This window comes from Gymnoscopelus braueri (assembly GCF_963280865.1).
Source record: "Gymnoscopelus braueri genome assembly, chromosome: 6".
Taxonomy (NCBI): Eukaryota; Metazoa; Chordata; class Actinopteri; order Myctophiformes; family Myctophidae; genus Gymnoscopelus; species Gymnoscopelus braueri.
Genome location: NC_137607.1, coordinates 40,643,059 through 40,669,441, shown reverse-complemented (window position 1 = coordinate 40,669,441; position 26,383 = coordinate 40,643,059). Strand labels below are relative to the sequence as shown.

Sequence of the window (26,383 nt, the reverse complement as noted above, 5' to 3'; positions counted from 1 at the left end):
AAATGTAATCAAGCTGAATATAATGTCTATATTTTCATAGAATTGACATGAAACATGAGTCACAGTAACCTACTATTGTGAGTTATAAGCCCTTAAGGTTAATTAGGATGAGCCTGGAAAAGAAAGCCATTAACGATCCCTTTCAGAACGACCTTTTCAAACATCTGACGTACGTATTGACGCATGTCTTGTTTTCAATTTGTACATTACTGTAAGTCTAGGTGAACTCAGTGATAGAGTGCATGGGTTTAATTGTATGGGACACTTAGGCCGTGGGCCGAGTGCCTCTATCTGCTTTAGTTTTTGAGTTGGTTGATCCCCATCAAGGAACTGGCTATTTCTTTTGTATTGTGTAGATTAATTGTTTATGAACACATTATCAAATGTTTCCAACCTGAAAAGTTGCTCCAGAATAATAAAACTTAGATATAATATCACAAACTAAACATTACTTATTTTCAAAAACCTGGCAACCCCATGTGAAGTATAAACCAATCAAAGCTCGCCTACTGTATTGTGCAATTCAGTTGGCCAATCACATTCTTCGTACCACTTGAAAAGCAGAACCAGGAAATACAGCTCAGATGGAATCAAGAAAACAACAGAGGTAGAGGTAATATTTGTTTTGGGATGATTGTTGGACTTATTCTTATGAAAATGTATACAATGGATGTAGACAATAGAATGAGCCATGTTGATGACGGCACATTATGATATTAAGCATCAATATTATATCATTATAACGTTAGTGTTGCCAACAGCAGGATGGTTTGCAGATGCAAATTTCGTTTTAACAACTGCTGCAAATGCATACTATTAAGCAGTGACCAATCAATATGTACCCCTTTATAAATGTCTCGCTATCATAAATTGGCTCTGCTACACTATTTTGCCTCATTATTTTATTGATTCCCATCTCGTATAATTTCTGTTAAGATCCCATCACTTTACATCCGTTGTCAAAGTTGGTGTTTAGATTATAGTTACGGTTGGTGATTTGTTCTTTCTCTCTTGACAAGTTCTAAGCTAAAGTTACCAGTTGTTAATTTATTTAGTTGGGTTAAATTACATTTGTCTGTTAAGTAAGTGTGTGTGCACTCATGCTGCATTCGTTATTTTGTACAGCGTTTGTTATCTCTATCTTATGTTTGTGTGCAATAACCACAAATGATGTTTGTGTGTTGCAGGCTGTATGGAGTGGCTCAATTGCAGAGGTGCAAGAGGTGACAAACTGGATCTGGGAAATTATTGTGACATGTTTGAAGAAGAGTGGATTGTGTGTCACGTTTGCAGTCTATGAGAGATGGGTCGACAAGATTATGAAGATCTGTGTGTTTGATTGTGTAGAAATTATAAAAATATATTCATAAGCTGATAGAAACTGCTCTCATCGACTTCGAGTGAACTTCAGGTGCCAGTTTTCCTCACAGTTCGTCTATGACACATGCTATGTTATAGAACATCTGTCCTAGTGGTTATAGGGGAAGTTCAAGGCTGATCTGATATCTTTCCACTCAATCAGAGAGCCGTCCACTTTTGGAACCCAAACTTTTCAACCCCCCGCCCACAGGAGTGGCCCAATTCTCTCCCAACTTGCTACAAAAATCACTCATGCAAAACTATATAATCTCCTACATTTCATTTTCCACCTTCACATGTGTCTCCTTCTCTAATCATAAAGTGCTATATATTTCATCTCGCCATTTACTTCCGGATGGTTCGTTACACCAGCCAATCATCATCATCATCTGCGCCACACTGAGAACCTTTTGCCCCGTTGCCACATCCGTCAAACGGGAAAGAAACAAGCGCTGCCGTGGTCTATGCAAACGAGCCCAAATGCGCGCCCAAATAAGACCAAAATCGCTCAATTCTCTCCCAACTTGCTACAAAAATCGCTCATGCAAAACTATATAATCTCCTACATTTCATTTTCCACCTTCACATGTGTCTCCTTCTCTAATAATCATAAAGTGCTATATATTTCATCTCGCCATTTACTTCCGGATGGTTCGTTACACCAGCCAATCATCATCATCTGCACCACACTGAGAACCTTTTGCCCCGTTGCCACATCCGTCAAACGGGAAAGAAACAAGCGCTGCCGTGGTCTATGCAAACAAGCCCAAATGCGCGCCCAAATAAGACCAAAATCGCCTATATAAAAGGCAGACCTGGCAACGCAGGCTACGCCAATCATGTGACAGAGATCCACAAGCTATGGGCCACAGCCGCTATGTGCCATACACCATATCGTAGCAACAACGAAAGCGCTCACTCTCATTGGTCGTGTCATCCTGAGGCCAGTTTCCAGACAGCAGCATCGCAGAGAGCTTGCTGTCGCCATCACAGCCAGACGCAGCAACAACAGGGCTCCGTGAGAGTTGTGTGCGCTGAGCTGGACAGCACAATCACCCTCATTTCTCTAATAAATCGCCCTGTCATTCATATTGTCAACACTTTGACGTCACTGCAGCCTGCTACTAATGTAACCAATGTTTATGTCCACTACTGTGATAGCGTTCGTTGTATTTGAATGATTACTGCCCATGGGTGCTTAACATGAGCCCTTAGCATGCGGCTAACGCACTTTCAACGTTAGCATGTAGCTAACGCTAACGTGGTTGTCATGGCTGAAGCGGCTGTGCAATCACTTTGTCAACAATGAACATTAGTGTGCTGAATGTTATTCCTGCTCAGTTAGTCCATTGTAGATGGTGCGCCCACATAAGCCCTAAATCGCTTATACGACAAATACACCTGCCAACCCTCATCGTACACAGCATTAGCTGCTAACGTGGCCTGCTACTTGGATTCTGTTGCTGCTGGTTGTTAATGCAGCCTGCTAATAGTCTCTAAAGCATGTATGTCAATGTTTATGTCCATTACTGTGTTGCCGTTAGTTGGGTTAAATGCCTATTAGCCAAGAGCTGCCTATAATGAGCCGTTAGCGTGTAGCTAAGCTAACGAATGAGTAGCGTTAGCATGCGGCTAATGTTAACGCTGTTGTCGTGCCTCAAACGGCTATGTTACACATCTTACCAACAACCTGTATGAACGTTAGTCTGGTAAATCTCATCAATGCTACCTAATTAGCCCGTTGAAGAGTTTCATTTTAGTGTATTTTGTGGGTTTTTGTGACACAATGTAACATATTGGCAGCGTAGTAATTAATTTCGGTTAATTTCGGTTCTATTGTGTTAAGCTTGTGTTACATTACTGCTGCTTAAGGCCCCCTGCATGCTACACAAACGGTGCTAGGGTGACCACCGAAACGGGCCTTAGGTGGGCCCCACCTAGGCAATTCTATGTGGGGCCGAGGTGGGTCTTAACTGCGATGCTCATGCGGGCTATAAGTAGCTTCTACCTGGCCCTTAGGTGGGCCCCAACTAGCCACGTTTATGTGGGACCGAGGCGGGTCCTAACTGGGTTTGCCCATGCAGGCTTTAAGTGGGTTCTACCTGGGCCCTAGGTGTACCCTAACCCAGGGGTTCCCAAAGTTGGGGTCGCGGGAGACTGACGGTGGGGTCACGAAATTATTTTGGAAAGAAAGAAAAAAACTTTTTTTTTTTTTTTTAATTCAACAGAATGGATGAAATACAACCTAAAATGATTACAAATAGTACATTTGACCAGTTTAATACACTTCAAATGCGCACCGAACGTGCAAGTTTATGTGCAAAATTACCTCCAGGTTTAGGTGGGGTCGCGAGTCAATGGCCGCCTTATTTTGGGGTCGCGGGCTGAAAAGTTTGGGAACCCATGCCCTAACCAACCAGAGTGCAGTGGCCATCGCTCCAAATGTTGTGACGTCAGGGCTCTCAATACTGCACATTGGTGGAGGAGGAGGGGTCACAGGGCGACCGCACACATCGCTGAACCAATGGTAGCCCACGGATGTTTCCTCTGGAGATTTAAAATCCGCCCCTCTATGCCACATATCAGACGCGCTACAGGGTCTTCACTGACCGAGCCACGGCCCCACTGGCCCTCATGACGCTACACCACTTGTATGCGCTGCCAAGTGGCCGCGGGCGCTAGACGCGGGGCCGAGCTTCTAGTCCACTCAAATGCAGAAAATGTACGTATATGAAGTAATGTAGCTGGGCCACAGACAAGGACCTCATGGCATGTCTTCCATCAATGCCACAGTTTGCTGCTGCAATGTGATACTATGTAATATCTTAACTTTGAATAAATCACTCTAAAAAAGTAACTCTTTGTACTACCTCTACTGGTTACCATACCCTAATATATGCTTTTTGATGCAGTTCAAGTTATTCTTTTTAGTACAAATGTTGAGATGCAAAGTGTTCAGAAAATATCCATGAAATTCGAATTCAGGGTTACTGGTAGTGAGTAGGTTTATTGAACCTCAGTGTAATAGACTGCATTTGATACAAACCATTTATTTGGCTACCTTTTCTAGTCTTGCATGCTCTTGAAATGTGCTCTTTATTGGTCAAGAGAATGTAAAACAGGCAAATATGCAGGGCTACTAAGAATCTCCATGGCAACCAGGAAGAAAACATTATGCAAAACCATACTAATAGTTATTCATGAACTATTAGTAGCCTATGGTATAGCTGTTGCAAGTTCGTTATGAAAATCTATATTTTACGCTAATTTTAGTCTTTTTGGACCAGAAGTTTCGGTTTTGCAGAATGTTTTCTTCCTGGTTGCCATGGAGATTCTTAGTAGCCCTGCATATTTGCCTGCTTAAAAGTGCATTTTTAAAAATCGGTCTCTTTCATTCTGGTGCACGAATCGAAGCTGGAAACATTCGTTACAGTACTTATAAGAATTTTATATGACTACCCTGAAAAAAGAATGCAGTTCCTGAGTGGGGATCAATGAAAGTCAGAATTGGAGCACTCGGCCCACGGCCTAACTGGGTTACTTTGAAGTCGCATCCCCAGCATCCTGGTGCCTCAAATACTGTAGTTAGTATGCATACCATGTAGTAGGTACTATGCATGCTAGGCTCATGGCCTGTGTTGCATGTCATATGCCCCCCCTCTCCCCCTTTCCTGTCTCTATATCCCCTGTGCTGTCTAATAAAGGAAGGATTTCCTTAGAGAGACTGAAATGTACCCAAAAGGTCACAGGTGCGATTCCCATAACAACCAGTGTTTTCATCTCTATCACGTTGACCTCGAGCAAAACCCTGAACAAGCAGTGTGTTCATCTCTATCACATTGACCTTGTGCATAGAACTAAAGGGGGGCTGCATTACCCCTGGTTGTCCTTTCAAAAGTACTGTACACATTTGAGGAAATGCATTCCTCGTGCATTCCTCATAGACTAGGCTTGTGTTGGAATTGTCGCAGAGCGTTACCAGTAGAGAGACAAGCCACCCTGTGAAGGAGTGACAGCCAGAAGTACAATGACTGTGACATTATTGTTTCTTTCTCCGTGACAAAACAAAAGAGCATGCCACATTTCTGCTCTGTGGTATGCTGTTCAAACTATGATATAATATAACTATGATGAAATATCAGGGAGTAAGAGATAATGTGTGCTACTGCAGCCATGAAGACACGAGTGTAGCGGTATGACTATGAAGATCTAACTTATGACTGGTCTGGGAGCAGCTGTCAGCCTGTCACTTCTCATTGCCATAAATGAGATAGTTATGTGTAATGGGATATACTCCTGCCAGGATGTAATGAGAGGGGTGTTTCTCCTGACACAAACACGCCTGAAAGCCATGGGCAGCGGTACAAAAAACTACACAGTGCTGTGTTTCACCACAGAACTGATCCATTCAGAGACTTCCTGTCAGTGTTCAGTGTTACTGGAAAGATTGAGATTTGAAGCTGATGAGAGATATGAAGTGTGTGCGTGTGCGTGTGCGTGTGCGTGTGCGTGCGTAAAGTTCCAGTTTGTACAAGTTTGTAATGCATGTATGCAAATTTCAAGGTTTTAAGGACTTTATTGTCACGTGCTTACAATATAGCTGCAGGCAGTGAAATTCTTGTACTTAAAGCTTCCTCACGATTGTGCATAAAATGTTTTTTTTTTTTGGATGTGTCCCTCTGTATCGCTGTGGTTGCCTACTACTGTATGTGACACCCAAAACCCAGCAATGGTTAATGCAGTGCTTGTCTTTACCCTGGGCTGCAATCAGTGGCAAGCGTCACAACATGACACTTCTTCATGCATATAAATGCAACGAAAATAAGTCAAGCAGAAAATTGCCTGTTGTTCCCCATTATTACACTCCATCTGCTCTAAGTTAATATAAGAAGCCTTATCCAATCCACTCACATTAGTAAAACTTACCAATTGCTTTTTTCATAATAGCAAACATGGTTCAATGTGTAGAGTTCAATATTCTATTGAATGTCATTCTTATTTCTCATGCAATGTTCCTATTTACAGAGAAGCACTCCGTGAGCTCCAGGGGTTTAGGTGGCATTTGTATGCAGAGCAAGTAATGGTGAGCACAGGTTCACTGCCTTGGTCAAGGACATGTGGATGCTACAGGGATTCAACCTGTGACCTTTTCTTTTTCTTTAGGAAAACTTAAACGGACAGTACAGAGACTGCAGGGTACAGAGAGGTGGAAAGACGCAACACAGGTCTCCTGACAGAATCTAAACTGGGTCTGGGAACTTTTTAATAATGTGGTTGACATACCGTCCGGTCATCGAATATTAAATTCAATATAATATTCAATATTAATTTTGTTCAATGAAACATGTAATATTTTTGAAAATATGCCATTATAGGTATGTGTAGGCCTGAAAGAGAGGTTGAAAGTGGTTAATGGTCGAGATGATCACATCACCCACTGAGGAACCCCAAATACAACCTGTGAATACAACACTTTTTGGTTTCTTGTTACTGATGCTACAAAAGGAGGAAATGGTTGCTGCGTGTTGGCTGCCTGAGATGAACTGAAAGCTTTCCTCTCTCCCCGTGTCTGCGAGGCTGATGTAGTGTATCAATTATTTATGCACCGGGGTGTGATGTTGTTTATACAACAAACAAACCCATCACTCTCTAATCCTCAGTGCAGATCCATTTCGGTCTGTTCTTTCATTTTGTCCCCCAAAGACCTTGTGTTGGATTTGGAAATCAGTCACCAAGAAAAACGAAACCTCTATGCCGATGATATACTGTACAGTACTGTTGGAGATGATATCTACTCCCCCTCTGTCCTTCCATACAGATGAGTCTGACCCTCAGTCACTCCCACCCTGGCATGACTCACTGGTCCCGGAACAGTTGGGAGATACAGCAGCGCTGGCCTTCCCAAACATAGAGATTAACGTTTTGTTGAATAAAATGACAATTCTGAGTGTTTTCAGAATGGAAAGTTTGCAGATGTGGAGAGAGTGTTTAGAAAGTTGACATTTTCAGCGTTAAAAGAATACCGATATATTTCGCCTGAGCCAAAGGAAGAGAAGGCTTTGTTTGACAAGATGTTTGTTCTGAAATAATAATTTGACTACAAGCCTTCCTTGCCATGTACTCGGTCAGCCTAGTGGTGGCTCATCTTTTGTACATCATGTTCAATGCATTCACACACAACACTACTAGAATAACCAATTCTGCATGACTCACATATCAAGTTCCTCTATCCGTTGTGCAAATGTCATGTGGCACCGTGTCTGTCTATTATTTAATGGACTGAGCCTGGGGTACAGGCAAAAGGCTGTACATTGGCCCAAAATAAAAAACATTTTGGGGCATTAATATCCCTCTGAGGTTGTGGCCTGTTGACAGCCTGAGAGAAAGAGCTTGTAATTCAGCACTGTGTGTTCCTGTACCTGGACTGTATGTGTCTATAGTACCCACCTGCTTATCAAAAGACTTCCTGAAAATTCAGTGCTCCTGCAGGCTTCTGCTAGCAGCTAATCATTACCGGGTCAGTTCATCGTTTCACGCTGTCGTGTTGAGGGGGAAGGTATGAGATCACTTGCTAATGGGGTATTAAAGCTGTATTCAATACATTCTCTCTCCATGGCCATGTCAGGGGCCCATGTACGAATTCCCCTCAAATAACACTCCCCAGATGATTTCTGAGGACAGCAATACACCCACCACATGTGGTACCATTCTTCGCTCAGGGAAGCAATATGTTACTTCTGAAAAGTGCCAGTGAGCAATGTTCGTTTGTGAAACACTGCCACAGCAATAACTGGTTATCATGGAGTGCGTTCTATATAAACAGCTAGAACACTGTGCTGCTGAGAACTTGGATGATAGAGGAGGGAGGGTGTGTGGGACAAAAACTGCTCAGCTGAAACGGAGACACATTGAGGCAAATATCCCAGCGGAGGGAGCATCTGGATCCGCATATCAGAAGCTTGTGTGTGATGTATCTGTGCATGCTGGGATGTTTTGATGCATCTAGACTGATTTGTAGCCATTTGTCAAGAACAGCTCAGCCATCACTCATCCTGATTTCAACATATTCTACTCCCCCGGAAAGCATTGTGATAGTGATGGAAAATAATCTTTTAACGATCATGGCAGTATAAAACATATACTGTACATTTGAAACACAGTATGCTATCTTGACTTATTTGCATATGTTTTTTTTTTGTTTACAGTAAAATCACATCATATATTCAAAAAGGAGGAAACTTGCAGTGTGTAATTGACTGGGTGCTGATAGCACAATATTTCTGTCGCCTTACAAAATCAATTGACAACCAGATATACAGACATACTTCTATATTTTTGTGATGGCACAAGTTATTGCAGCTTGATAAATATGAATATAGCCTATTTGGCAGAATCAGCAGGTCGCTACAATCATTGACATTTTTGTTTTCCCACTACACAAGTGTGGTTACAGCTGAGTCAAAAAAGAAAGGAAAAAGTAAGTAAGTAAATAATTTGTGAGTCTTAAACAAAGGTACTTGTGTAAAATGTATTTTGTTTCACATTTACCGCCATGTTCAACTTAGTGTGTACACTTAGAGTAATGAAAGTGAGCCAATATCATCATTGTTCTTGCTTGAAGAATAACATCAATGGCCAGTGACAAAACGATTATTCTCCCTCTCAGTCTCTTTGTAGTATTTTTCACTTCCAGCCATCTCCAATATCTGCCTGTCTTTCTTACACTGATTTATGTGGTTTATACACTCTTAGAAAACATTGTCTGGAAGCACATAACATCAAGCCAGTGATTGATGGAGTTGTAAGAGTGATCTGCAGTGGGGGATATATACAGTTTGTTCTTTGCTTACTGAACTGCTATTACTAACCCCAGCCCTTGATTCACAGCATGACATGTACATGCTCCAAGACAAACGGCACAAACTGCTGCTCTGAGCACCAGGATGACAAACAACAAAAATGTAATCACTCTACCAAAACATACATATATATTCTGTACGCATTACGCACGCATGTGCACAGAGATACATGTACACAAGTTTTACAGAAGTCGGCCTATAAAAGGCAGATGTGAAAAATGCAGGGCAAAGGTTTTTCCTGGACCTCTAGGGAGTGTGCATACGAAGTTTTACACAGATCGGTGCAGTTATAGGTAAAAACAGTAATCGGCCTGTTATAGCGCCACCATGAAGCTGATTTGAAAAATGTCAAATGGCATTTCTTCCTCTGCCTAATGGGAATGTGCGTGCAAAATTTCACGGAAATTGCATGCTGTGTTCATGATTTGAGGCATTTTGTTCAAAACGGAGCACTCCTGCAAACTTTGGAAGACATTTTTAGCCAATCAGGATGGAATATGAAAAATCTGAAAAACCTGTTTCGTTTAACCCTCGTAGGGTCTTCGTGTTTTAGTCACACCCAGGGCCTTCGGGTCACTTTGTGTGAAAATTTTCATTTTCATATCACATGTTTAGTACAGTAAATAAGGCAAATAGAAGAAGTTTCATAGAGAACAAAAAATGTTTACATACGTTTAATTCATGTTGAAAATGTTAAACCGGGTCAAAAGGACCCGAGGACCCTACGAGGGTTAATGACTATAGAGATACTGTGTACCGATTTGCGTGATTTTTGGACAAAATCTGTAGGAGTACTGTCAAAAAAATATGTTTTGCACAAATCGGCCTCCTGTTGGCACTATAAAAGGCCCATGTGAAAATCCAGGGAGTGTGTGTGCACAGTTTCGCTGCGATCAAGCCAACGGTGCCGGAGATTAGCTGGTCACACACGGACGGTCACGGACACACGGACGGACGGACGGACGGACGGACAGGGGGAAAAACATACTCTCTCGCCATGCCTTTCGGCCTGGCGGAGACAACAAATCATCTATAATATGCTCTAGTGAATAAACATGGGGTGAGTGGAACATGACAGAGCGTGAAATCTAATCACAAGTTGAAGTGTACTCTGTCAACATGAACCTGAGGCCTGATGCCAAATCACATGATAATGATCAGACTCATCAGTCAAGTCAACAGAGTCTGGAAGCACATTTCAACTGCTCAATTTTGAGCCTACTATGAACATGAACCACGTACTGACCATGGTGATGGAAGGAGACCAGGCACAACAATACGGTCAGCAAACAATGACACACAGAACACTGGCTAGAGAATCTCATTGATTGTGTCAGCACAGCAGTGTTTATTTCAACAATGACCGCAGCAAAAAGAGTACAAGAGAAGCAATTACACACAGAGTCCCTCAGGGTGTCAAACCCCACAGTCACTCATAGAATCGGAAAATAACTATTTATAATCACAATGAATGTATTCATTAATTTAGTTTGAAGGACTTATGCATCCCTATTTATTTTTCCCCCACTGTTGTAGCCCACTTTAAAAGGCTAAAATCAAATGGTTGGGCATTGATACTGTACCTTGTGAGAGATGAACTGTTTACATGAGGGAGTGGAACATGAGTCAGTGGGAGCCCTTAAAAAGGGCTTTATTTTGCATATGACTTCAGGGTAAGGGTAAGCAAAATAACAAAATTAAACAGAAAAAACAACCTTAGCCAAGGCCAAAATTATATAAACAAAAAACAGTTAACATAACAACTTATATAAAACTAATGATAAATAATTCAGGTAGGCTACTCCAAACACTACAATGAACAGAAAATGGCATGGTTGCTGGCAGTATAGGAGAGGGGAGAAAACAATGGAGACCTAGGGACAAATGCCAGTTGAGTGGAACATGAGTGAGTGGAGCTTTTTAAGGTACAGCCTTAAAAAGGGTTTTATTTTGCCTATGACTTCAGGGTGAGCTGACTAACAAAATGCTAAATAACAAAATGAACTAAACAGAAAAGAGGACCTTAATTATATCAGACAGACACCAGCAGAGATAATTCCGCAACCCTACACCAACGTAATTAAAGTCGCACCACTACTGTATGTAACTTTCCTCTTCTACCCTGGATTTGGAGATGGTTTCATGCTTAATACTGTAAATGTTTACCATTGAGCTAATAGAGACGGCCTGCTTGTTCAGGGGATAAATTGTATTTTGACCATCAGGTCAAAATTCGTGTCAGATCCTGTGTCTTTTAACTTACAGAGTGAGGCTTTAAAAAGAAGTTTCGATCATTTACGTCATTTTCGCTATCCAGCAATTCCAGCCGGTAGATTCGTCACACTGTGAGGCAAACTGCAGCTGTGGAATACATTGCAGTCAATGAGAGCCAGGTGTACCAGCTTATGAACGAACACTATTTCTGAACGATTGAGACCTTTATAAAATACTCTGTCCAGGAAAATAAAAGAAGACGTATCACACATTGTTTTCTGCTGTGTTGCTCTTCATTGTGTACACTGTATACGTTTATCGAGGCATCTAAATAGCACAAAGTACGTTTCTGAACGTACACGATACTGCAGAGCCAGAAATTATACATGCCGCTGTTTAGATACTCAATACAATTATACAGCGAGCACATCAAAAAACAAGTGATTAGAAAACAACCTTTTGATATGTCTTGTTCACAAGCTGGTCCAGCCGGCTCTCATTGACTCCAATGTCTTTCACCGAACTTCCGGATCCAGTTTTGCCTCCCATGCACGTCAATGGAGCCTGACTGGCCTGTGGTCTTAAAGTCTTAAAATCCAGCCAGATGTACACAAAATCTCTTTGGACACTAGGGTTCATGAGATTAAAACGAGTTTCAGAACCAACAAAAAATAATTCAAAATGTGTACTTAAAGTAATACTAGGTAACGTTTTCAACAAAACTAAAGTTAAATTGTATATCTTTTGCGAGTGGCAAAAGTTTCACAACACCCACTCCGTGAATTTCACCCCCGGAAGCCTTTTATTTATATATTTTCTATTGAACGTGTACGGGGGGGACTTTCCCGGGAAAATGACGTTCCTGGCCAACGTCATGACGTCGTGGCCGACGTCCTCAGGAACTACCGCAACGGTTTCCTGTTTGGCCAGGAACTACCGCGCTATTAACAAAAAGGAACCTCACGCTGATTTTAAGATAATGTAGGATTGGAAGATCGAAAAAGAACAGAAAAAGAAAGCACAGCTCATGGTAACTAATGCTCCACTGGCTAAGAGAAACGATCCGTAGATAGTATAAAACAATTAAAAGATCGCTTTTTGAAACGCTTCCGGCTTCCGGTGAAAACGAATGGAATTCTGGGTAATCGAGGACTAGGGAAATTGTATGCAGTGACGGTAGTGACCAGCAGAGGTTGCTAAAAATCGTTATTTGTGATTCTGCATTGTACAACTTTAATACTTAAAACCAAACAGTATAGCTTCAAGTTGGGGAACTGGGCAATTTGTCAAGACGAAATTGAAATATGAAGGTGTCAGACACTAAACGGTGTGCCTTGAGTCAGCAGTATGTAGTAGTAGTAACATGTAGTCGAGAGTAGATAACACGGACCCACAGCACTTTTGAGTTATATGACCCTTTACTCATTCTGACAGAACTGCTTTGGTGTCTGATGACCTAATAAAAAGCAACAATGTTTGGTAATACTTTCTAAGGTGACCTTATTCCAGCACAATGTGAGGATGAGCACACAAGTGCACAACAACATTGTACTTTACACCTTGTAAATACAATTTTACAAAATGTACTACACTGTGTTGTTAAAATGTTAGTCTCATCCTTGAAAGAACATAATTTATGAATAGATTATAAATTTACACTAAATAGGAAAGTATTGTAAACAAGATAAGTAACCATAATTCATTGTTTTTTTTTAACAAGCCATTTCATGGTGATAACCCAAACTTCCTGTTTACTTCTCATAAAAGGACATTTATAGTATGCTATATTATAACATTGCACTATTGACCAAGGGCACAGAAACCAGATGACAGTGAATTCACACTTTTAAACAAAGTTATTATCTTATTCCTAACCCAAAGGAACATCTATAATACAGTAGGCGGGCAGACCTCCTGTAGTCCCAAATTCTATGCATATTTGATGCATGATTATCTTTCAAAAGCCCTGAATCCTTAGGAGTGAAACCAGAACATGAGAAAAAAGCTTGCATAACTCCTTTGATAGTCCAGTGTCACAAGAGTGAGGCGACTGTTCGGTGATGGTACTTTAAATGAATGAAATGCTAACTTGAAGGAAATACCAACAAATGTATGATTTAACGTATATGCTTGTAATTTGAAGGCATCGCACTTTCTTGAAGCCACACTCAGAGTTCAAATGCAACCTTGCACGAAGAATCAACATGTTATAATTGATTATGTTAATTTGATCAGTAATGTGGTTCCTTTCTCCCAGATCAATGGGCATGAAATCAATTTGAAACGACTCCCTGATTTGCATTGGGACAAGCTGTGAAGCAAAATGTGCCCGCAATCGTTTGAACTGTAACTAAAGGCGTACATACTGTACATATACCAAGAAATTGTATCAATGTCTCAAAAGCTAGAGAGATTCTGGCCTGCAGGAACTGATCTATCTGCCCTTGATCTACATTCTTCAAACTTCATAACTTTAGTTTTACTTTATTTCTCACATCCATATCTGGCATTCCCAATTGTGGAAGATGATGATGAACACATAGGTATTGCAGTTTCTGCATCTTGAACGAGATAAGTTCCCTAAATGATTCTGGCTTATTGGCCCTTCCTCTCTCATATCAACCGGAAAGACAAATGCATCACTTGGACATGATCGTAAAAACAGAGAGCAGTTTACACGTATTCAATTCACACCTCATTAATTTGGTATTTGCATTCCTGATGGTATTTGACAGAGAACAACAATAATTTACTATGCCATTAAACGTGGCTTTACTCTGCGGAAAGCATGGGGCCATTTTTTTCTTTTTACAACTGCAGGGCATGGGTTGGAGATAATAGGAGTTTGTTATGGGCCACTGGTCCCACATTCATAGGTGATTTGTTTCCCCCAACTCTAGAAGCGAAGTCTCTAATAAATCGTTAACTGAACTTTTTACTTTTGCATTTACTTCCAACTATAGCTTGCTTGAACTATGCCCTTTCCTTTGGAATGGATATAAAACAGTGTTAAGTCTAAGTATAAATGTTGTTAAGGACCATGCTGTTTCGCATGCTGGTGCATAGCCATTATACTCATGATAGGAGAGCAATTACTAATAGGCCATATTTCAGACTTATTTGCTTTTACTTGCAGGTCTTTTTTTACTTTTCACTTCGCCTGTGACCTTTTCCAAGTGAAATAATGTACGCTTTTAGAGTCACTTACTAGCATGGCTTTATGAGCCTGGTTCGTACATGACCAAATGTAATGCATTTAAAAAGAAAAGATTCTGCAGTTCACAGTCCTATACTGAATGGCCTGCTCATACATATTTGATGCAAATCAATTGAACTAATGAAAACTTGCTCCCCAGGCAGACTGCTCAGGACAGATGGGGCATTAGCCAAATTTAACCTCACAGCAGACCAGTGTCCAGTCAACATGCTTGGAATGGGTCAGCGCTCACCCATGGCAATGGTAGTTGTTCTAAGCCAGTGGTGTCCAAAGTCCGGCCCGCGGGCCATTTGCGGCCCCAGGACACATTTTATACGGCCCTTGGCTTCATTCCTAAATTGTATTATGAACGGCCCGCCTGCACCTTCAAAAAAATTAAAAGATTTATAAAAGTGAAAGTTGCATTTTCCTCCTTCGCCTCAGGATAGCAGCACCTTCTCTAGCTCTTGCTTAACCCTAAAACCGAAATAAAGTAACAATAAAACGCCCAAAATCCGCCTATAATCGAAAATTTTCCCTGGCCCTTGGGTGTTTTCATATTTTCTAATTTGGCCCCCTTTGAAAAAAGTTTGGACACCACTGTTCTAAGCGCACCATACAGTATATAGTACACACAGAGCCATCTGTGTTATGTGAACCACTCCACATAACAATAAATCTTGGGAAATGTCAATGACAAGGCTGTGATTTACGAGAAACAAGTACTGCGATTATAGATTTCATGATGAAGTTAAAGTATCTGTGGCCATGTTTGAAATTGGGTTCCATGTATGAGTCCTCTGGCATAAAATCAATGAACTCCAGCAATGCTGCCAACTAATCCATTGAAGTGAAGCTCAGATTAGAGAGTAATCTCATGTATTAAGGATGGATACAGTTCTCCAAAGGAGTTTGTTCATTTAAAGGAGAACGAGAGAACTGTATGGTTTCTGTACACCTAAAAATAAATGGTAACCCCCCCCCCCCCCCTTCAGTACACAAGTGAACATTTATTTCCCCCTCTATGTATCAGCTTCATGTTCGCATCAAGGTGATAATAATGATACTTCATTAACACTCTGACATCATGATGAGGCCAAAACTTGTAAGTGCATAAATTATTCTAATGAGATGAACGCATCTGCAAAAGTGCAACTACCTATAGCTTCCATTCATCTCTTGGTCTTTACACAGCCCTCCCCCCAACATCTCTGTTCAATATCCGTAGATTGGATCCAGTTGTATTTGAACATTCCCCTGATATGTCATCAACAGAATGTTCTTTATGCTTTATGTTTTCTCCACTTTGAAAGCGTTCCATTTACAGTGGAGGGAGATTGACATGATTTGTTTGGAAGCTCCGTAGACTTTGAATTCTTGATGGACCTGTGGAATGGAGAGAAAATCACAACATAACAATACTGTAGGGCCCTCTTTCAGTGTGCAGAGCTTTTCTCTTTGAAAATAAATCTGTGATGTTCTATGATTAGCAATCAGACCCAGAGTTACACAGCAGAACATACGCAGCAACTGTATGTTGACCTTATAGGAAAACCAATTTGGTGTGTCGGAGATTATACCGGGTCTTACTCATGGATTGAATGCTAAAAAAAAAAGGCCTGTATGTTTGATATTCTCAACATGCTTAAAAAAAAAGATGTCCACTTGCTCCATCAATAATGATTGTTAAAGCTCTTGTAAACAGTAAAATAAATAAATAATACAATTATGTATTTATCTTCTGTATTTAATTTATGTATTCACTTCATCATATGTCATCCACGAGTAAATGAGCTTTCTCTTGGTACTTTATCATCTTTATGTCCTGATGAATGTTGTTAGGAACGAAAAGAAATAGATCCATGGATAAATCCTTAATGTAGTCAAGGTGATTCTCATTTGTACTCTATTGTTCTCCATTATTTAATGATGTTTGGCGCGTCTCTCTCTCTCCTCTCTCCTCTCCTCTCTCTCTCTCTCTCTCTCTCTCTCTCTCTCTCTCTCTCTCTCTCTCTCTCTCTCTCTCTCTCTCTCTCTCTCTCTCTCTCTCTCTCCTCTCTCTCTCTCTCTCTCTCTCTCTCTCTCTCTCTCTCTCTCTCTCCTCTCTCTCTCTCTCTCTCTCTCTCTCTCTCCTCTCTCTCCTCTCTCTCCTCTCTCTCTCTCTCTCTCTCTCTCTCTCTCTCTGCCCTTGAGAGGGATTTATGATCGACTCTATTATTGCCATTCTTGCCATAAACTTGTGTGATGTTTCACTTTGACCAACTTTTCGGACTTCACAAAAGCATTAGTCAAAGTGTTGGTGCTTTAGAAACTGCTGTCATCAATCTCTAGGGTTATGGAGCTCACTTTTTAAGAAACACACTTCTTTGTGTTATATGTGAAGATTTAGTTGACTGCCTTTTACGTGTTAATTTTACATTTTGCCAATATGTATCCTCATGGGTCTTATGAGTCATTGATTAAATGCTTTGGAAACGTAAGTCTTTATTAGTACCGCAACAGTATTGGAACAATATTTAACTTTGGAGCAACTTGGCTGAAGAAACTCAATTAGCAAACTCAATATAATGTGCTTTCAAGTCTCCACCAAAATCTCCTTAATATAACTTGGTTATATATCCACTGATATACTTTCAGTAGAAGCACTCTGTGTTATTTAGTCTTAAAGTGCAGCCTGCCCTTATGACAATGCTGCTGTCAAAGCTATTGAACTTTAACTCTATTTTGGTGCAAGTCTCAAGAGTCTGTTGTCAGACACAGACATCTCTCCTTTCCCTGTATTTAGCAAGCAATTTGTTATTGCTCCCTTTATATTGTAGTTGTTTGGCTAACTTGTTTGTTTGCAGTCCAATATGATTTCTCACTTTTGCTGAGTAGGGCTTTATCTCCTATATCTTGTTAAGCCCGGGCTGAACAAGATATGGAGCCCTTGTATTCATTTTGCTATGCCTGATTGCTTTGTAAAGCTTCTGAGTTGTTCCTTGCATTTCTACTGTATGTATATTTTCATATTGCTAAGAAAAGCAAAATTCCAATGTAGTTCTTGTAATTAAAATGGAACCACATCCAAACCATATTCATCCACAGTATCACTTTCATGGGAATTTCCTCTATTTATACTATAAGAGAGGTAGATCACATATTATGCTACTCTTTAGAAGTGGCTCTCAATTACCATTATCAACATCTGTCAGCACTCACGGACTAGTCAACAGTAACACTGACAGCATCAACCCCTGAATAATGGCAGCCTTTGCAGCTCAAACTTAAACACTGTATTAATACAGCATTACAAAAAGTCATCACACTGATAAAGAACATCATAGACTGTCAACAACTGTGTTTAGCTAAATGGTCATGGGGCAAGGAGGAACTGCTTCATCTTTCACAATGACTGGCCAAATCGGGCATGGCGGTGGGCATCGCTTCTCTTAGAAAGACATGTAAATTGGATTCACGGATTCACTGTCGCATTGTGAGATTGTAGGTTTGCTATTTTTGAGAAAGTTTGAAACATTTAAAAAAAAATTGAGTACTTTTACTTTGGTAGTAGGAGCCATGTGGCCCATAGACTCAGGAGCCTGGGTCAGGAGGGGTCAGGAGGGGGTCAGGAGGGGGGGGGGGGGGGTGTTAGGGGGCGATGCCCCCTCAACCGGACCATCTCACCCCCTCAGTCAAGATGGATGTGATTATTATTTATAATGTTTGCCGTCAAGCCTTCCTCAATGTGCTAAGAAAGTGGTCAGTGTTGTGTGTACCGGGAGGGACTGATAGACAGACAGACATGACAAGGACTTCAGCTGCTTTCGCTAAAAATAAATAATAAAGAAAAAAATGGCCAGAGTATTTCTTATCTTGTGGTATTGCTGCTTTTACTTAAGCAAAACATCTGAGTACTTTTTTCACCACTGCTCCCTCCCCTCCGGAGGTTCAGTGGATTGTCTATACCCTCCGACCCACCCCCACCCATCCCGCCCACACAAATTCAAAGAACTCGCAAGGGAAAATTCAAAGAGGGCAACCACAGAACACCTGGAGACAGAAGATGGAGACAGAGGACAGGAATGCTGGAATGAGGCAGAATGAGCTGGTGATGACTGCCCACAATAGGGTGCAGTGGAGAGGCACTTGCCACTGCCCCTGCCTGCCACAAGAAGAAACCCCTAGTGAATATAACGTAACTAGAACATAACTATCTGTGCAACATTCCCCATCACCACAAGGAGGTGTGTAATCTTGGATTAAAGTTTATGATAATATGTTTTATTCTGTATCACTGAGTTCAGAAGGAAGCACGCACATCCCCAAAAAACATTTCAGGTGCTGAACCACAATACATACATTAGAGATAAGGAAGAGGAAGTCCGCACACTGGTAGCTCCCAGTAGAAAATGTATTAAATAGTTAGCACAACGTTTCGACCGCAACAGGTCTTCATCAGGTCTGATAGATTACATGGAAAGGCGTGTTAAATACAGGAAGAGAGACACAATCAACGGCAGCTGTGGTAGTAATTAACCTGTGTGAGTTCCAATCATGCAAACTTTGGAAGCCAATAGGCAATCAGGATGGAATATGAAAAATCAGACAGATCTGTCTTGATCACATGACAATTCTGTTGTTAAGCCGTGGCCCGTTAGAACAACTTCCGGGTCCAAGTGTGTGCTTTCCCAATATGTGCAGTGCTGTGTCCCTCGCTGTTTTAACAGATCTGAGACTAAAATAACGACTTAAGTGTCATTCTACCGCTTTCCTGGCAACGACAAAGAGAAGAGGAAATGGTTATTTTATATATATATATTAAAAAAAACATATATACACATAAATATATACAAATATATATATAATAATGATAATAATCATATATAATAAATATGTATATAAATATATATATATTTTTTTTATTATTCTACTTTTTACTGTCTAGAATATTAGCATTAAGACCCTTTTTAACCCTCAATGGTTCATTTCTGAAAAAGGTGGTTATTGTAAAAAGATTTACGGGTTCCAACATGTTTGTTTACAATGAAGAGTGGACGGCGCTTTGGTGCCTCTTGGACCCGGAAGTGACGTCGGACTACAAAATGACGTCAGACTTAAAAAACGAATAGAGATACTGTGTACCGATTTGCATGATGTTTTCCAATGTGAAAAATGTGGGGCAGAGAATCTGCTCTGGCATCTAGGGAGTGTGTGTGTACAGTTTCACGTAGATCAGGCATACGGTGCCGGAGATTAGCTGTTCACAGGCGGAAGGTAAGACACGCGGACGGACTGACAGGGCGCCAACATAGTCTTGGCCACGCCTTCGATCTTGCGGAGACAATGAGAAGAGAATGGGTCCTAAAATGCTTCTTTGGTATCCCATACTCTGTCTCAACAGCATCTGATACAAGATCACCTAGGGAGACAGAGAACTGTCTTTCAGCTATACTGTAGATCATTGTCGACCCCCTAGTCATTGTTAACCCTTTCAGCCTATTGTTGTCTGTATTGTCGTAATGGTACAGGCTTTGTGCCGTCAGAAAAAAAGCCTTTCCAAGGTTTTTTTAGGTGGAAACACTGAACAACCTCAGCTCAGCTCTATGCTCTTCTATGGAGTGTTGCTGTGTCAGGGGAGCTGCCTGGGACACAAAGCAGCCTCTGCTGGTCAGGTACTGTACAAAAGGAAGGCTTCAGCCAGGTAGGAAGTCAGTTCACCCACAGCCACAGCAGCAGCAACAGTAGCAACAGCAGCAACAGCAGCAGCTGAAACAACTCCCACACAAAGATGACTTCCGGCATGAACATGATGAGCAAGATCACCTTCTACGAGGAGAAGAACTTCCAGGGCCGCTCCTACGAATGCATGAGCGACTGCTCTGACATGTCCTCCTACCTGAACAGGTGCCACTCCTGCAGGGTGGAGAGGGGCTGCTTCATGGTGTACGACCGCACCAACTACATGGGCAACCAGTACTTCATGAGGAGGGGAGAGTACTCCGACTACCAGAGCATGATGGGCATGAGGGACTGCATCAGGTCCTGCCGCATGATCCCCATGCACAGGGGCAACTACAGGATGAGGATCTACGAGAGGGAGAACTTCGGTGGACAGATGCACGAGATGATGGACGACTGTGAGAACATCATGGGCCGTTTCCAGATGAACAACTGCATGTCCTGCAACGTGATGGATGGCCACTGGCTGATGTACGACCAGGCCAACTACAGAGGCAATATGATGTACATGAGGCCCGGCGAGTACAGGAACTTCATGAACATGGGCCACGACAACGGCATGAGGTTCATGAGCATGAGGCGCATCATGGATTCCTTCTACTAGTTTAAATATCAGGAAATGAACTCATCTGAATAAAGCTGTTTTAATGTGGAAACAAGATTATGATGCATTTCTATCTCTGTCTTTGAACCTTTTAAACGCAGGGCAGAAACTCTAACATAATGACCACTGAACTGGTTTACTTTGGTACTTTAAGTATATTTTACTCTAGTAAATGTTTTAATACAGGCCTTTTACTTGTAAACAGAGTATTTTTGTCTCCGCCAGGCTGAAAGGCATGGCGAGAGTATGTTTTGCACCCTGTCCGTCCGTCCGTGTGTCCGTGTGTCCGTCCGTCCGTGTGTCTGTCTGTGAACAGCTAATCTCCGGCACTGTTGGCCCGGCCGCTGCAAAACTGTGCACACACCCCCCCTGGATGCCAAAGCCGAACCTCTGCCCCGAATTCTTCAGATTGGCCTGTTATAGCGCCACCAGGAGGACGCTTTTTGCAAAACACATTTTTTGACAGTACTACACAAAATCGGTACGTGATCTCTATAGTCATGTGATCAAGACGGATATGTTTGATGTTTCATATTCCATCCTGATTGGCTAAGATTCACATCCATTTTGCCGAATCCAAGTTTGCAGTAGTGGTTTGTTTTTAACAAAATGCCTCAAATCATTAATGCAGTGTCCGATTGCCGTGCAAGGCCTAAGACAATGGCCTATTATAGCGCCACCAGGAGGCCACAATAACCTACCTGACCTGGCGGAGACCTGTACTTTTTTCACCACTGTTCCTACTGTCTATACCCTCCGACCCACCCCCACCCACCCCCCCCTACACAAAATCACAAGAAATTCATTCAAAGAGGGCAACCACAGAACACCTGGAGACAGAAGATGGAGACAGAGGACAGGAATACAGGAATGAGCCACAATGAGCTGGTAAGAATAGGGTGCAATGGAGAGACACTTGCCACTGCCCCTGCCTGCCACAAGGTTAAACCCCTAGTGAATATAACGTAACAAGAACATAACTATCTGTGCAACATTCCCCATCACCACCAGAAGGTGTGTAATCTTGGATTAATGTGTTATGATAACAGATTCAAGGATGCAAGTTCTTCATAGCGACCAGTAAATGTTTTATTCTGTATCACTGCCTGTGTGTACACACATTTAACATGTTTGAACAGTACCTACGATCTATGTTCTGTAAACTAATCTAATGGACTCTGGTAAAATCTGTAGACTTTCAAGACAAGAAAAGCAATTATCCTCAGTCAAGCTAATAAACTGCAGCTACATTAATCTGGCCCTCAGCTTCGGCTGATTGTAGCCATATGGTAAGAGATCTCAGATCGACTCAGCCACAGGAACATTGATATGGATGACTTTGTGAAGACTTCAGTGCAGTGAACAGTAAAAGTCAAGGTCCCACCTAGGTGCTAATTTGTTTAAACAGGAGACTGGGCTTCCTGGGGCTACATTAACAACATCTGTTGTAAGGAGGCCAGTCGACACGTAAGGCAGAACATGCTAATCACTGTGCCATTCGTAGCCATTATGGTCAGGATTGATTATGGAACGGGTGTGAAGCCCTGCGTGATTTGAACTGAGCTCTTAGCAATTAGCAAACCCTATTTGGGGGTTAATCCTTAGTATGGAAGCATTGTGATTGATGCATGCACTCTAGGTCACGTGGGGTTAACATGCCATGCTGTTTTTCTTAAGAGGACAGATGGCAATGAATCAAAAATGATAAATGCAATCCTGTGCATCAGTCGTAACATGGGGGGGGGGGGTGGTGGTGGTGGTGGGATTCAGCTTTCTGGTAGGATGACCTTGTGTTTAGACAGACAGGTATGTAAGAAAACAATATAACAAAACACACAGTCTGTGTGTTAATCTGTGTCAAATCGTCCTTGAGAGGACAGGCAAAGAGAAGTGGCTTCCACTGCACACTGAGCCTGCTGATGGAACACATAGTGTATGTGTGTAGGATATTACTGGGATATAATAAAGAAACAATATCTTAATTACACAGTGTGTAATATGATGATTGAAGTGGTCTAAAAACAACTCAAACACATTATTGCACGTTATCTACAAATCATACAGGACAAGGACTTCACTTTGGCTTTTAACAATGGCAATATGGCATGCATGGACATCCAGGTGGCTCACAGTGTGCAACAGTATGTTGAACATGTTCAAATGCTTTGAAGAGTTCAAGAAGAATCAGTAGAACTCTTCAAAACATTTGACACCTCCTTATTATTTCATTACCTCCTTCCTTTACCACCTATCGCGGGGTAATGGCTTTTCGTTGAAAACGACCCACGCTATAATCCACCAATTAAAGATGCTCTTTCATGCATTGCACTGCTATCTGATCAAGCTAGCATGTGAGTACACTGAGTGCAGTGAAATTAGCCTCCATTTGGTCCAGGAAGGAGACGAGCTCATTGGAATTCAGTTCACTGTCAGAGCAGGAGGGTGAAGGCCTGTGCTGATTTACTGGTAAGCCATTATGGGGAGAAGAGAACGGGAATTCCAGGAAATCATGAAGCTACTGCATGGACCCTATATGACAACATGATCAAATAATAAAAACTATAAACCATACCATCTTTTCAGGTCCCTGTGGGCATCCTGGGAGTCTTTCTGTGCCTACTTGGGGCCCTTGGGGACATACACGCCAGTGTTACGTCTTTTGTCACGTTCTGGTTTTGGGACTGGAGGTGAAACTGATCTACAAGCTCACAAAGTGTTCCGATGCATTGTGAGCTGGTAGATCTGCTATAGGCCTATTCACTCTTTTTTGAAAGATTTTGAAAATGTCCACCTACAATGATAGAATGCCATGGGTTGAAAGTGTCTGTCTGTGCAGGCTTCATAAATATTCAATGAAAAGTATTAACTTAAGTTTGTGACTAGATAATAACTACATTGGTCCATTAAAACACATGCTCTCATTTCCATTGCCTGAAAATGTAAAAAGTAAAACATTTGGACCAATGTCTGTTTTCTGTTTTTGTTTCCGCCGCACAAAAGTCAAAGTGTCATTATTCTCAACTCTGCCTCAACAAATAAATCAAGTGCCTGGGCTTTTTTTCTGCAAAAATGTCAGCCGTTTAATGTAAGAAGGAGTGGGGGTGGCGGGGTCAGGGAGAGAGGAGAAGAGGCATCTATTCCAATCTTTCCATTTGCTTCAGTGTGTTTTCCATTTTCTTATCATGACACATCACAAGTCACAGAACAGCCGCAGCGCTCAGACGTTTCGTGCGGTATCCAAATATCAGATTGTACTCATGGAAATAATGGGGTCGTCACACACGACGAGCAGAGCTTCTTTGTTGAATAATGTCAGGAACATGTCAATCCCTGTAAACGATACCACTCAAACTACACTGTCAGGGTGTTGTTGAACTTTATGTTGACTGACAGTTTGATCTAGTCATCCTTTACAGAGGGTGCACACACCCTCTCAGGTCCATAATCATGCTATTACATGAGAGGTAATCATACTAGCATTGTTTGGTGTTCTGTCCCATAGATCTGCTTTGTATTGATTTTATTGCTCATAAGGCCATGCATTGTGAAACTCCTGGGTTTGGGGAGCAGTGGTCAGCAGCTAATGGTAACAATACAACCAACCAAGCCCGCCATCCAGTTTAGTGTAATTGGTTTATGATTTACGGGAATGGTGTAATAGCCTCTGTTGTGACCTTCCAGTCGAAAGGCTGGTCTTCTGTTGAGCAGGCAATTCATTGCTGATGCACCAAAACCCTTTTAATTTCAATTTGGCTGGATTTTCTACTATATTCCGCCTCAAATATTGATTTAATCATTTAATCATTAGTCAGCCACTACATTAAAACTCAATTCAATTTGAACAGTAAGCACAAATTGCCGTGTATACCCCCCCCCCCCCCCCACACACACACACACACACACACTCACACACACACGCTCAGTCTCTGCGTGCTCATAACATTTGTTGCCAGGCAAACACAGGTTGCTATGTATGTCTAAAAGGCCACCAAGTCCAAACAGCCTCTGCTGAGGGAAGATTTGAATATGCCTTGCATGAGTGCTGTTGTCTGGGTAGATCATTGTCAATAGATTAAATGATATGCCTACTGCCATTCACCCTCATGTTAGTGCAGAAGATGCTAACATTCACAGTTTAAATTACAGAACCTGCAAGATCTCGATGTTTGCAGAATCGTCATCTGGTCCCTTGCTGTGCACCATACACCTTGCTGTGGATGAGGAAAAGTAGCATTAATGTACATATAAATAACAAACATAAAACAGAAGAAAGCGAGTCTACTGCCGCGCCTCAGCCAAACGAGGCAAGCCCGGTGCGTCACAGGAGCAGGACAACAGCAATTGTAGAAGAGAACACACTGGAGCAGCTCGGACAATTAAAGATAAAGACTCTTTTATAAAGGTGCTGGTACTAATAGAAAATGACTGACGTTTTGATGCTACTGCATCTTCCTCAGAGTCAACGTGACTCTGAGGAAGAAGCTTTAATTGTCCGAGCTGCTCCAGTGTGTTCTCTTCTGCACATTCATAAAACATACTTTGTATCAATACACATATCACATACATAAAACATAGTTGTGTCTGAGCAGCTACTTTATGCTGAACCAACCCTTGGTGCTTTGAAGGGATAACACTGTGTGTGTCTTCCAGGGAAACCACAGGAGCCCAGAGGCCTCCTTTACAACCATTATATGTATGCTGAAAACGAGGCATGAAAGAGGCGTACACCACTTCCCATGCAGTTGGACTCAATTAAAACAAACTTGACAGTAGTGTGTGTTAGGGGTGGGACGATATATCGATATATCGATATATCGCGATACTTTCTCCCGCGATAAATAATCGATATCCTCCCGAAAAATATCGATATTAAAAAAAAAAAAAAAAAAAAAGGAATGTTTTTTTTTTTTTTAATGTTTGTGATACGTTGTTTTTCCTACTCTGTATTTGTGTAATGATGATTTTGAACTGTTTGGTGCTATTTTATGTGTTTATGAATTGAATACAAGGACTATCGTGATATATCGTTGGTGAATTTTCATGCAATATATCGTGATATCGCAATATATCGATATTTTCAGATATCGTGATATATCGTTGGTGAAATTTCATGCAATATATCGTGATATCGCAATATATCGGCATTTTCAGATATCGTGATATATATTGTTATCGTGGGCCTAATATCGTGATACATATCGTATCGTGAGGTACCCATATCGTCCCACCCCTAGTGTGTGTGCACCTGTATGGACGATCTGACCCATGAGTACGAACATTTTGGAGACATGGGGAATTGGCGATGCAGATGGGGAAGTGGTGAATTGAAGCCAGATTGTATCAATTAAATGAGAGATGAATCATTATACGTATAATGATGCCTCTCACACATTTAATTTCACTTAATTTCACACATTAGTTATAGATCCG

At 41.5% G+C, this 26,383-nt stretch overlaps 2 protein-coding genes across 2 annotated transcripts in view; one reads left to right on the top strand and one right to left on the bottom strand.

Annotated features, from left to right (window-relative positions):
* ptger3 (prostaglandin E receptor 3 (subtype EP3)) overlaps positions 1–26,383 on the bottom strand; it is a 186,568-nt gene that overhangs the window by 86,323 nt on the left and 73,862 nt on the right. The gene's annotated exons all lie outside the window — the stretch shown is intronic.
* On the top strand, positions 20,399–20,953 carry LOC308087626 (gamma-crystallin M2-like; the record flags this gene model as incomplete). Its single annotated transcript, XM_080431638.1, has 1 exon — positions 20,399–20,953. One exon carries the CDS (start codon positions 20,399–20,401, stop codon positions 20,951–20,953), a length of 555 nt encoding a protein of 184 aa, XP_080287764.1.